General features: G+C 40.6%; 1 protein-coding gene across 1 annotated transcript in view; it reads right to left on the reverse strand.

Annotated features, from left to right (window-relative positions):
• Window positions 1-13,713, reverse strand: part of Kiaa2012 (KIAA2012 ortholog) — a 107,180-nt gene that overhangs the window by 4,028 nt on the left and 89,439 nt on the right. Inside the window, exons 19-23 of the mRNA XM_071619293.1 lie at window positions 7,936-8,023; window positions 5,782-5,944; window positions 5,082-5,196; window positions 2,772-3,085; window positions 507-706 (exon numbers count right to left, since the gene is read on the reverse strand). Coding sequence (XP_071475394.1) covers window positions 507-706; window positions 2,772-3,085; window positions 5,082-5,196; window positions 5,782-5,944; window positions 7,936-8,023 — 880 coding nt within the window. The remainder of the gene's footprint in view (window positions 1-506; window positions 707-2,771; window positions 3,086-5,081; window positions 5,197-5,781; window positions 5,945-7,935; window positions 8,024-13,713) is intronic.

A 13,713-nucleotide genomic window follows, 5' to 3' on the forward strand; every position in this document is an offset into this window, starting at 1 on the left:
ATCCCCTTCCAAGGAGGAGATGACTTAGCTTTCCAAGGGAAGCCAGGATTGAAGGATAGAGGCAAGAACATAAGGGTCCTAGAAGGAGAAGCCTAGAAGTTTCAGTACACAGCTCAGCACTCTGGGTTAGAGACCTTCAGTTCTCAGAGCTTCATTTTCCATTCTTATAAAATAGATTTTGAGTTTCCTGCCTCACACGGATATTGTGAAGCTAAAATTAGAGTTAAGGCCCATGAAAGGGCCTAGTGCAATGCAGACAGTGTGGTAAAATTCAGTGAATATTGGTGGGACTGAATCTCAAAGCCTTCCAAGAAGAGTACATGAACATCTATCTTGAGTAACCTGGGCCAGGTTGCTCCTAAGGAAAACTGAGGAGACAGCAAAATGAGACATGGTTTTGCCTCATGTCAAGAGCCTCAGCTCTGAACCTTGCCCATCGAGGTGGTCCACTCATGCCTTTTCCATCTACTTTCTAACACAGCCGTGTCTCTTGGCTGCTGACCTACCGGTTCTCCTCTCGGCGTCTCTGCAGTTCCAGCTCCAGCTCCTCCTTCATCTTCTCTGCTCTCTCCAGCTCCTCCTGCTGGAGCCTGCTCTGCTGTTCCTGCTCCCTTCTCTTCCTCTCCACCTCCAGTCGCCTCATCTCAGCCCTCTCTGCCCGCAGCCTGTCCTGGGAAACCTTCTGCTGCTCCCTCTTAGTGAGGGCCTAAGAGACAAGAGTGTTCTCCGTCAAGGAACAGATGGGGCTGCCGCCCAGCCAGTGTTGTCTAATGAGAGATGGAGTCATGAAGCGGACTCCACTCTCTAACCACAGCCACATCTGCCCTGCCACCACCAGCTTGAGCACTGGGGTCCAGTTGACTTAGATTCAAGTCTCTTCCTCACTTACTTGGGATTTGGAGGTCACAATTTAATTGTCCTGATATTGTGATCTTCATGGGGCTGTTACCAGGATTCACTGAAATAATATAATGCCCAATATATCATAGGTTCAAGAGTTCTCAATCCTAGGTGCACTTTAGAATTGTCCAAGGAGGGGCTTGGGATGTGGCTCAAGTGGTAGCATGCTCGCCTGGCATGCGTGAGGCACTGAGTTCGATCCTCAGCATCACATAAAAATAAAATAAAGATATTGTGTTCACCTAAAAAACTAAAAATTTAAACATTAAAAAAAAAAAAAAAAAAAAAGAATTGTCCAAGGAGCTTTTGAAAATGGCTGGAGGCCAGAGCTCCATCAAGACCAATTAAATGAAAATCTCTAGGTAGAGGGTCTCCTTAGGTTTAAAATTAAACAAAACAAAAATTTTTAACTTGAAGCTTTGGCTGGAAACCACAGGGTCTAGGTAGGGATATTGTACCATGGGCAATTGTAGATATGGAGAGGTCAGACTCATATTTAATCAGTAGAAACCCACCTTCTCAAAAATAGGTCTTTCAGTTTGCATGACAATTGTAGTTTTCTTTTTCTCCCTAATGATTGCCTCTGACTCAGAAGTATGCCTGTGAGGGGAACTTTAGAGGCTCTTTCTTCATGAGATTTCTGTGTCCAACCCAAAGTGAAAGCTCCTTGCTTTTTATCTTTGCAGAGGTAGGACAGTATTATGGATTGATAATAAATCTAAGAAATTCTGATGATCTAGCTGGCTCAGAAAAGTTCTGCCCATAGATTAATATTTTCATCTGTTGTGCAGAGCAGAATTCTGTTATCTAGGCTGCTGAGAGGGTTTGAGAACTACACAGGAAAAAAATGTCTAAAATCTTATTTGGAAGACATGGTACCATAAAATAGACAATCATTTAAAATAGTGATGAGTCCTGAATTTGGATTTAAATGATCTGAGTTTAAATCTTGGCTCAACCATTCAATAGTACAATTTCTGGTCCCCTGGCATTTAACTCACAGGTCCATAAACTGTGGTTAATCACACGTGGTTCACAAGTATGATAAAGGTTAAAGGAGACAACATTATTTACCATATGCACATGAAACTTAAGCAAGCTAACCACATACTTTGCTATGTGTGCATTTGTAGTGTTTAAAGATACTTTTTGTTTGTTTGTTTTATAAGATGTCTTAAGATGTTTACAAGATATTTAGTGTCTGCATCTCAGTGGAAGAGATAGTGATATGTTTCAATAGCAAAGGGAAAATGGGCTGTGTTGTTTTTACTGAGAAATGATGTATCTATATATGTGGCATTCTTTTTGGTGAACTACAGAGAATTTTAAGAGTAATTTTCCTCACACTCAGTTTTTATCTTTAAACCTCCAAAGGAGAATCTGAGCCTCTGCATCAAAACACCTCTTCTGTGAAAAGCACCTTGTAGAAGCAGTTGTGTGTATACAAGCTGTTGTGTACCACAGATAAGCAGATTCTGAAAGAAGGTATTTCCTTGGACTTGGGAGACAGGTAATAGATGAGCTCCAGGCCAAGTACAGGATAATCACTTGGCTCTGAAGGCCTGTATCTACCTTTCTCTGCTCTGAGGAGATGTGCACCTCTCATGGGTGGGTGCTTTGCCCACCTCCTGCTCTTTAAGGGGTTAATAGGAAGCTTTAACAATTTTGGGCCTCATAGAATGCCTTACTTCAGAGGGATATCACCCTTCTGTGACTCTGATCAGCTCTGGCTTCTAACTAGGGTCAGAAGGCACCGAAGTAGACCAAAGAAGAGTAGAGCTGTTCCAGGGATTATAGTTTCATTCAGGCAGTTTTCCCTGTGTCCACAGTTGTGTCAAGTGAAGACAGAATTCCCTTGGCTAAGACTCTACCTCTGAAGGGTCTTCACAGCTTCTCTCTTCTTTTGATTCCACATTTCCAGTGTCTGCCATGGTCTGGGTTTGTGATGATCTTCCATCTATAGAAACTTGGCTCTCCTGAGCATCGTATCTGGGAGAAAGCCAAGGATCCTCCACATCGGAGTGTGAAGGGAAGAAACCTCTATCTGGGATGTCATCAGGCCCACTCAGCTCTGTTGCCATCTCCACATTCCTTTCCTTCTGTGGCCTTTTCCTTTTGGCTCCTGCTTTTTTTTCTTTGGGAATTAGCTCTGATTTCTTTTCAGACATTGAGTCCTTTGACTTGCCTGGGGGGGAGAATAATTGGGGACAGAGGTATAACTGAATTAAGGAAATGTGTCTCTGCACAACCTTTTAAGTACCTTTTAAACTTTAGCATGCAATGGAATCATCTGGGGTAAAGACTCTTGAGCCCCAGGTGGGTCAGTAGGAATCTGCATTTGATAACCACCTGTACTGTTTTAACTGGTTGTCAGACTACCTGTTGAGAAACTGCTTTATCCTATTTAGATCAATTGTCATTCAGCAGTTATTATGGTTTAGATGTGAATGTCTCCGAAAAACTCATGCAAGACAACTTAGAGGTGAATTGATTGGTTTATGAGAGTATTAACCTAATCAGTGCATTAATCCCCTGATAGAGATTAACTGGTAGTAATTGTAGGCAGGTAAATGTGACTGGAGGAGGTTGATGGGGACGTGCCCTTGGGGTTTATATTTTGGCCATGGAGGGGGGAGCAGTCTCTCTCTGCTTCCTGGTGGCCTGTCCTGAGCTGCTCTCCTCCTCCACATCCTTTTGCCATGGTGTTTTGCCTCACCTTGGGCCCAGAGCAATGGAGTCAGCTGGCTATGGACTGAGATCTCTGATTGTGAGCACCAACATAAACTTTTTCTTCTCTAAAATTGCTTTTGTCAGGTCTCTTTTATTATTAGTCACAGCAGTGCAAAAACTGACTAAAACAGCAGTGTTGCTATTTTTAAAACTCCATTTTACCCTGACCTATAGGGGTGTCAAGACTTTGTGGGGAGACCTGAAACACAACTGGAAAGTCCTACCCAGAGAATCTGACTTGAGGTTGCCCCTCTGTAACCTGGTGAAGTTGAATACCCTCAGGACTCAGTTCACCTCTGGGAGCCATGAAGAGTTCCTTTTCCTAATCCTGTCAATGCCAGGGACTACACAATGTAAATTCAGCAGGAGTTTATAAAGATAAACATCAAAAATAGATCTGACCCAAGAGTGTCTCCAGTCCTGTCCTTTCCAACAGTACTGGTTTTGTTTGGAGGGTCTTCTGAATCATGTGGGAGGTAAAGGGTGGGTGTTAAGTGTTAAGCTGAAGGATGTCTTCAGAAGCATAGGAATCTGGATTCCTTGTAAGGTGACTGAGGGAACTGAGAAGAAACATGGTTCTGGAAAGATCATTCAGAGCTTGTTGAACCTTCCCCATTCCCAAATGCTCTCACCACCCAATATGATTATGACTTACGGGTTGAGCATCCCTTATCAGAAATGCTTGGATCAGAAATGTTTTGGATTGAATGTTTTCTGATTCTGGAATGTATTTGTTATATTTATATTATACCATATTACATCATGTTACATTATATTATACCTTAATGAGATAGGTGGTACCCAAGTCTAAACAGAAAATTTATTTATACTTCATATACACCTTATACACACAGCTTGAAGATAATTTTATACAATATTTTAGTGTGCCTGCATTATGATCATAACCCATCACGTGAGGTCAGGTGTGGAAATATTCCACTTTGGGCATCTTGTCAGTGTTTAAAAAGTTCCAGATTTTGGAACATTTTAGATTTTGGATTTTCAGATTAGGGATACTCAACCTGGAGTCAAGTGGTACCAGTGCAGTGGTAACAGTGTGCATTGGGAGTCAAATAGGAAAGGATAAACCCTAGGTCCACCTCTTTACTATCTCTTTGATATTATGTAAGTCACCCACAGCAGCACTCACAGAGATGTTCTGAGGATTTCATGAGCTCCTAATGCAGCAGGTATTCAATAAATGTGTGCTGTTATTATTAGTATTACCATTTCTTCCTTTGGTAACCTCAGGTCTCCAGAACCCCACCCCAGTCTCTATCCCTGTCTACTAAGATAGTGATATGCAGTAAGATAGCACTGCTGTTTAAACCAGGGTAGTCAAGGAGACTCAAGACAGTGAGCTTGCCCTACAGAATTAATGCTGATTCCAGGTACCACCTCCTACCCCTATCAGGAGACTTCTGGATTGTTCCTCACAGACACACTCTTACCTAAAATAGCCTTTGCTTCTCCAGGGACAATTCCTTCATTCCCCTTCTTGGGTGCTTTGGTCTTATCTGTCTTGATTCTTTTCTTTCTCTTGGACTTGTCGATCAACTCCCTCTCCTAAAGGTAAGAAATTAAGGAAAGGAAAAAGCCATCAAGGGAAGATCACATTGAACAACGTGACATAATGGCTTGAAATGGTTTGTGTGGGTTCTGAATCAGCAGAACAGTGAGTCTTAGAGAATTTGGAGCCAGTGGGGAGAGTTGAAGTTTGAATCTTTGATTTAAAACAGCTAGGATAATTTCATGGGAGAAAATACACTTTATGACCTGCCTCCTTTTTTGATGCTAAATCATGATCTACAGAGCTGAATCCAGGTGAAGCAGTTTTCACCTTTAATAGATTGGTGCTGTCATGTCAGTCTTCACCTTTCCCATGGGCTGCCTCAATATGGAGGTTCCTCTTAAGACAGGATGGTAGTGTGGGGACATGGTTGCCCATTCAGTACCTTTGAAGGAATTAGCAATGGATTCTGCCCTTCAGGATGATGTTCCCTAATACTGAGGTGATGACAGCTGGCTGTCAGCCACCACGCCCTTTGTCAGGTGCCTTTGTATAGTGAATAGCTCATACCAGTGTACATGGTAGCCTTGGCAGGATCCAGGTAGGGTTTTTGAACCAAACTTCAAGGTGTTCACACTCACATTGCTTATGCTGGCTGGTGCCTCCTGGTTGAATAATCTTGGTCCAATCTTCCCTTCTCTTTCTCTTAGAAGAGACATATCCACAGTACCAGTCTTCTCTGGAGACTCAGGCCTACTACCTGGAAGTCCTCTGTACAGGTGTTGTGCCTCATAATTGCTGCCTCTTTTAAATGAGCAAAGCAACAGGACCAATGAAAGAAAATTCTGGCAGTAAGGAAGAGAGTAGTGGACAGACATCAACTGAGCACCTGTTCTCTGGCAGGCACTGTGTGGGGTGTTTGACATACTTAGTCAGCTTTCTTTTCCTCAGCATATCCCTGGATAAGAGAGATGAGAGCTGGGCGCAGTGGTGCACACCCGTAACCACAGTGGCTCGGTAGGCTGAGGCAGGAAGATCGTGAGTTCAAAGCCAGTCACAGCAAAAGCCAGGATGCTAAACAACTCAGTGAGACCCTGTCTCTAAATAAAATACAAAAAAATAGGGCTGGGGATGTGGCTCAGTGGTTGAATGCCCCTGAGTTCAATCCCTAATAATCCCCCCTAACCCCTCCCAAAAGAGAGATCAGAATGATCTAACTTAGTGGAAGAAATACTTTGCCTTTTTGCATTTGCACATTTATGCCTTTAATTAAATGAAATAAAAAGTTGTAACTGAAATTTCTTCCATCAAAGGCTTAGCTGAAAAAAAAAAAAGTGACCTTTAAAAAAGATTATCTTAGGAACAAGCAACTACTATCCATTTCTTTATCCTCTCTGAGTTTCATTCTTGATCAAATCCAGCCACTGAAAGGTCCTGTGCTGTTAGTTTTATCTGTTGTCATTGCTACCAATTACTAATGTCCTGAGGACAATTGATGTGTGCCCTGTGGGCAGGACACGCCATAGATTGCAGTAGCTGCTGCAACATTGAGTATTGTGTGTCTGCTGTGTGCCAGGCCCCGTTCTGGCATTTTCTCTTTTTATCTAAATCAGTATGATTACTATGCTTTGCTTGTAAAAGGCCTTACTGTGGAAACTTGAGAAATGTTTGTTGAATGAGGTAAATGGAATTTCCTGTAAATATATGAGTCTTTAAATCATTCAGTGTCACTCTATAAAAACCCATAGAAGTCTCCTTAGGATTTAGTGCTAGGAAAACCTTTCTTTTCCCGGAGGAACAGGTAGGCTGCAAATGAGCACCACAAGCCTGATTGCATGCTCCTTTCTTTCTTTTCTTTTCTTTCCTTTCCTTTCCTTCCTTTCCTTTCTTTCTTTCTCTCTCTCTCTCTCTCTCTTTCTTTCTTTCTTTCCCCCTCTCTCCTGTTTAAGAATCTTTATTTTAAATCTGAAATTTAGTCATGGTGACTATAATGGTCATTGTGGGGCTTTTACGTGTTTTCTGGTTCTCCTGATTTAACAAAAATTCTCTTTGATTATTCCATCTTTTTTGATGGTGAGTTGTTGCACTAACCATTTAAATATGTGGTGGAAAAAGGGTGTAAACATTTTAAAATGAAATTCCTGTTGCAGTTGCCTCAATCACCCAAGTGCCCTTCTCCCTTGGTTCCTGGAGGTCAAAAAAATTTGACCTTATATTGCTGGGTAAGTGAAAATCTCAGGGAGGTCACATGGGGCTATGGGTTCCAGGTGGAGGCAGAGATGGCTACACCAGCTGCTGGGTCCAAAGGGGACTCAGGTCAAATGTCTGGGCCTGACTGGCTGAGCTGCTGTCAGAGAGCTCCTAATAAGCAACCAGGGAGAACACAGGAAGCACTCAACACACGTTAGCAATTATCAATAAGTGTTAGTATTATTAATGTTACCCAAAGATGAGAGAATGCTGAGAGGAGAAACCAAGTGAACTGATAGAAAGCTTTCTAGACATCTCTGTAGATCTCAGATATATGGACAATGGAAGAAGATGCCTCCAATACTGTTAAACTTCACTCCTCATCCAACTAGCAGAGTATGTGGTTTGAGTAGGAAACTCATCACAATGTAAATTTGTTTCTTTCCATTCTGGCTGTCAGCATGTTGTGTCAGTTGAGAATGCTCATGAGTCTCAGAAAACCCAACCAAACCAAACCCAAACCAAAACCCCAGAAACAAAATTAATTAAAAACAAAGAGAAACAAAAGCAGGGAAGTCCGCATTGTTACAAATTTGAACACTTACGTGTTTTTCATAAAATCTGCCTCAGGGGTCTGGATATGTTCAGCCAGGGAAGCACTGGGGGGGTCAGTCACACTCCTTCGCTCTGGGTCTGTGAAAAAACAGAAGATCCTCCATCAGCAAAGGACACGGGTAATTATCCCAGGCGGGGATTAGACGGGGAAGTGTCCATCTGTGTGAGTAGTCAACAGTCTGCAAATTGGAACAATGACGTATGTTACACTTGGAAAATTAGCAAATACTGTGGGAACCAGTACTGTCACAGGGCAAGTGACATTGAAATTAGTATTAAAATATCTTCGGGTAAAGTAATATAACAGTGTGTATCAAGAATCAGAAAAATGTTCTGGTCTTTGATTGGGACTCTTACTCCTGGGCATTTATCCTACAGAAATAACTCAAAAGAAGAAACAGTTTTTGAACCACTTATTTATTATGTTATTGTCAATAATGAAAATTAGAAACAGCTCAACAAGGGAGACTTTCCTTGTAATTTATGATGAATTACTTTGACACTTAAAATTGTTGTTAAAAAGAAAAAATAAATAATATGGAAAGAGTTTCTGATATAGGACAAGTAAAAATACGGACTATAGAATAGTGTGTTAGAACTCAATAATGTCTGGGTGGATAAGGACTGGAAGAGAAAACAGGAAAAGGAAATAATATGTTAGATGGGGATGTTTGTATAGATGCTTCAATTTTTTCCCTAAAACCCCAGTGTGGTTATAACATTGAAAAGCAAATTAATTTAAAAAACAAACGTTACCCTATGAGGAAGGAGACACATGTCCCATTACCAGGGCTTCTTTGCAGCTTGAGTTCCTTTCATTCATCCCTAAGCATTCAGATGGCATTCACTCTCTCACACAACTTCCAGATTTTGGAGAGGGGACAAGAATGAGATTGAGAAAGATGGAAATGCTGACTTAGGGCTATGCCTGGGAATTAATTTTGCTTCCAATAATATGCAACATTAACAGAGAGCAGGAGCTGATTAGCGAATCTTCACAAAAAGAGGAATTCTGTGAGGGTTTCTTTAGAGTGGCTGGCTCAGAAAAAAACACAGGTCTTCGCAATTTTCAAACTTGGGTGCAGGGCGCAATGCAACCAGCAGAGGGCGCGTTTGCATTGCCCAAAAGCAGAGGTTCTACATTGGTGTAATTTCAACATTTTTTATTAGAATTGATGTGAAGGACAGAAGGGTGACTTCTTTCCCTTAGTAAAGTAACCTGATATTTAGGAAGTACTGGAACAAATTAAGGCAGAACTTTGAATAATAACTTACAATTTTTTTAGTTGTAGGTGGACACAATATATTTCTTTCATTTTTATGTGGTGCTGAGGATTGAACTCAGTGCCTCATGCTTGCTAGGAGAGCACTCTGCTTCTGATCCACAACCCCAGCCCCGAAATTTTAACTTCTTTAAAAAATATATACAATATCTTAAATGTGATTTACCTCCAAATACCATCACACTGGTGATTAGGTTTCAACATAAGAAGTTTGGGGGGGGAGGGACACATTCAGATCATAACAGCTATTTTTGGCTGTTATATGAATTTTAGGATCAACTAATCTTGCTCTGACAAAAAACCTGTCAGGGATTTAAAAAAAATATTTTTAGTTATAGATGAACACAATACTTTTATTTTATATATTTATTTTCATGTAATGCTGAAGATTGAACCCAGTGCTCACATGTGCTTGGCAAGTGCTCTACCACTAAGCTACAACTTCAGCTTCTGTCAGGGATTTTTTAAAAATTGGAATTTCATGAAAGTATAGATTAGGGAAATTGTTATGTTTATGATGGAGATTCATCCTATCTATGGACACCGTACACAGTATTATATAGAACATTATACTTATTCAGGTATACTTTTGCTTAATTTAATGAAATATAATTTCTTCATGAAAGTCTCACACATCTTTTTATACATTTATTGCCAGAATATATGTTATATTTAAAAATCATATTTTCATCTGTTTAAATCCACAAGTACATGATACTAAAAAAAAAACAAGGTCACTATAGGAGGATCCTGGGGAACTGACTCATTATTATGACAACTGATACATAAAAGCATAACACTGAGCATTTATCCTTTCTTCCTACATAAGCTATACCACTGGATAACTAAATAGTAGATGAGGAAAATTTTATTTTTGTAGAGTTTCTTAACTAATACATGAAAAAAGAATGATAGCATTTCATTATCACTATTTTGCAAACTCTAATGAGTTGATGGACCTATAGCCATTGGCATCATGGAGATGAGGAAATACCATGTGTCCTGAAAGAGAAACACACATAAATTATATCAAGAGCTGCACCATCAACGAAATCTAGTCCGTGGGAAACCCAACAGGACACATGATACAGTTTCCTAATAAAGTAAAAGGAGAAAAAAAGAGAAATGAATGGAATCTATAATTTAAATGATACTTAAGACCATATTGAGCACTTGTAAACAAATTCAAAAACAATTATAAAACTCTGAAAACTGACTACTCATCTATAATAAGGAATTGTTTGGATTTTAGGTGTAATAATAGTATCATGGCTATGTCCAGAGTCTTTTTTTGTCTTTTAGAGATATATGCTTAAATATATGGGTAAAGTGATTTGATCCTGGAATTTGTTTCATAAAAACATGGAAGAGAGGAAGGCGTTGGGGTTATGAATGAACAATGTTGGCCAAGAGATGAGAACACAGGATTCATTTTGCTGTCCAGCTGCCTTTGTGAATGTTCAGGTTTTTTCCTACAATAACAAGTGTTTTAAATTTTCATTTTAAATTGTGCTTTTTTGCGTTTTGAAACACTGTTTTTCCCACAAGTGATTTCTGTGTGTTTGTCTATATTTAGTAATTTGGTTAGATTCTTTTGTCTTTTAAGGGCTCACCTGTTGTTATGGTTTAGATTGTAAATGTCCCCAAAAAACCATGTGCTAGGGGCTTAGTCACCATCCTGTGGTGCTATTGGGAGGGAGTGGACCTTTAAGAGGTGGAGCCTTGTGGAAGGAAGTTAGGTCATTGGGGGTGTGCTTGTGAAGGGAATATTGGGATTCCTAGCCCCTTCTGTGCTCTCTCTCTGCTTCTTGGCCACCATGAGGTGAGCAACTTTACTCTGTGGTGCTCTCTGCCATGATGTTTTTCTTTGCTACAGGCCCAATGAAATGGGACCAAGTGACCACAAACTGAAACCTCTGAAACTGAGCCAAAATAAACCTTTCCTCCTTATAAGTGGTTTATGTCAGGTATTTTGTCACAGCAATAGAAAGTTGACTAACACATCTGTAGAGCCCTTTCATAGAAGTAATAATATTGTCTGGGAATAATGACAGTGTCATATCCTCCTTTCCCTCCTTCCAGCTTACTTTTTCTTTTGTTTTCCTTACTGTGCAGACTAGGACATCGAGTATGATGGAGGAACAATGTTAGAGGGGATCCTTGTCCCAGTCGTGTCTAGAGACACTACTTTGAAGGCTCTACCATTTGTGTGTGGTGATTGATGGTACTATAGATATTTGTATGCTATCAAAATCAGGAAGTCCTTTTTTATTCGTAGTTTGATTTTTTTTTTTTTTAGATGGGGGGGTCTTGCTATGTTTCCCAGTCTGTGTAGAATTCCTGGGCCACAGCCATACTCCCGCCTTAGCCTCCTCAGTACCCACTGTGCCTGGCTGATAATTTTTAATCATAAATAGGTGAATTTTATAAATTTTACTTCTTTTTGCATATCTACAAAATGACCCTAAGACTTTCTCCTTTAACTTTTTAAAAATTTTTTTTAATATTTATTTTTAAAGTTTTTTTCAGCAGACACAACATCTTTGTTTGTATGTGGTGCTGAGGATCGAACCCAGGTGGCATGCATGCCAGATGAGCGCGCTACCGCTTGAGCCACATCCCCAGCCCTAACTTTTTTTTTTAATATTTATTTTTTAGTTGAAAACAATATTTTTTTAAAATTTATTTTTATGTGGTACTGAGGATCGAACCCAGGGCCTCAAATGTGCTAGGCAAGTGCTTACCACTGAGCCACAACCCCAGCCCTCCCCTTTAAGTTCTTGAAGGGAATTACATAATCAATCATATTTTCAAATCTTAGGCCATCTTTGAATTCCTGTGATAAACTCAATTCTGTCATGGTGTATTTTTTTTTTTTTTAAAGTACAAACTTATGGATTTGCTTGGCTACTATTTGTTTAGGAGTTTTGCATCTTTGATCATAAGTAAGATTGGCCTATCATTTTCTTTTTTAGGCTGTCCTTGCCTCTGGCTTCAGCTGCCTTTGGGTTTTGGTAAATTTATGTCCCTTTTTAGAAATGAGCTTTCTTTCCTGAAGGTGAAGAGAATTTTCAGAATAAAGGGGCAACAGCTGTGTTCTGGGGACTTTTTGGGGGTCCCAGGCTGGGCTGAATGGGGAATAAGCCAGGAACATTCTTAGGAATCTGCTACCACCCACCTCTCCTCTCCCAGCATGAAAGAGAACTTTGAAATCTTTTCTAGAGGAAAACCAAAGCAATGCAGAGTGTGTAGGTCATGTCATCTAGGTGCTAAGAACCAGCAGGATATTCTGAACCTAGGCTCAGGTAGAGTGCTGGCAGCATGCTGAGACTGAAGTCCTCTCTGGAGCAGTGTGGGCTGGAGGACCTCAGGAGCACTTGACGAGGCTGATCTTCTTACAGGACGCCTGCTGGGCTCTAGATTCTAGTGAGTGGCACCACCTTGACTCCTGGGCACAGGCTTCTGCTCCTCCTATTTCCTCCACTTCTTTGCACAGGTTGGGTGGCCATGATATTTGATATAAGAACTGCCCTTGAGGAAAGACCTGTAAAACTAAACTGAACTAAACCACATACCCACAAACACGGGAAGGAGACTCCAGTTACCTTGGTTTTGATAATTACTTGTGGCTGCATAATTCTCTTAACTTGTAGGCCTCAGGTTCCTTCAACCATAATATAAAATAATTTCTAGGGACTCCAAATAATCTCCACGATTCATGCTAGCTTAAAAAAAAAAGCTACCATAATTTTTGTCATACATCTCTGACTTTGTAACTATTTCCTAGTCAAAAACACATGGTTGACATTATAACATCTAAAGAGACTAAGGCCTTGGAGTCATAGTAACTGGGGTTCATATCTCAGCTCTTCCACTTACTGGCTGAGTGACCTTAGGCAAGTTACCTAACCTCTCTGAGCCTCATTATCTGCACCTATGAAATAAAGGTAAAACATGAGTCTTATAAGGTTATGGTGAGACTAAAATAAGACAAATAAACACAAAACGCCTAGCATCATGTCTTGCTTCATATTAGGTGCCAAAAATTACTTCTGTTTTTTCCATACTTCCAGTGACTATGTGGAAAACTAGCAGAAAGACAGCCTGTACAAGTTAAAAAAGACTAAATTGTTTGGGTGGAACTCCGAGGCTTGTCTGCCTCCCACCTTTCCCCTAGGTTCTTTGTCAGATTTTCAGACCTTTCAGGTCTGCAAGTCTCCACCTAAGGATGGAATCTATAGGAGGTCCTCATGCTTGTGGGGATATCACAAGCCGCCACAATGAGAAGAAGAAAAGATGACACAGCTGGGAGGCACCCTCCTGGGAGAGCCCTGCCTGAGCTCTTTTTGTAAGGACAGGGAGAGGACCTCATCAGGAGTCTCCTGGTGAGCAAGCTCTTCGGGAACTAGGGAGCGGTATTATTGAAGTCACTAATGCCGTGATCAGGGACAGGAGCTGTGTCCAGGCCCTGCGGGCTGTGGCTGC

This window comes from Marmota flaviventris, chromosome 11 (genome assembly GCF_047511675.1).
Source record: "Marmota flaviventris isolate mMarFla1 chromosome 11, mMarFla1.hap1, whole genome shotgun sequence".
NCBI classification, from domain to species: Eukaryota; Metazoa; Chordata; class Mammalia; order Rodentia; family Sciuridae; genus Marmota; species Marmota flaviventris.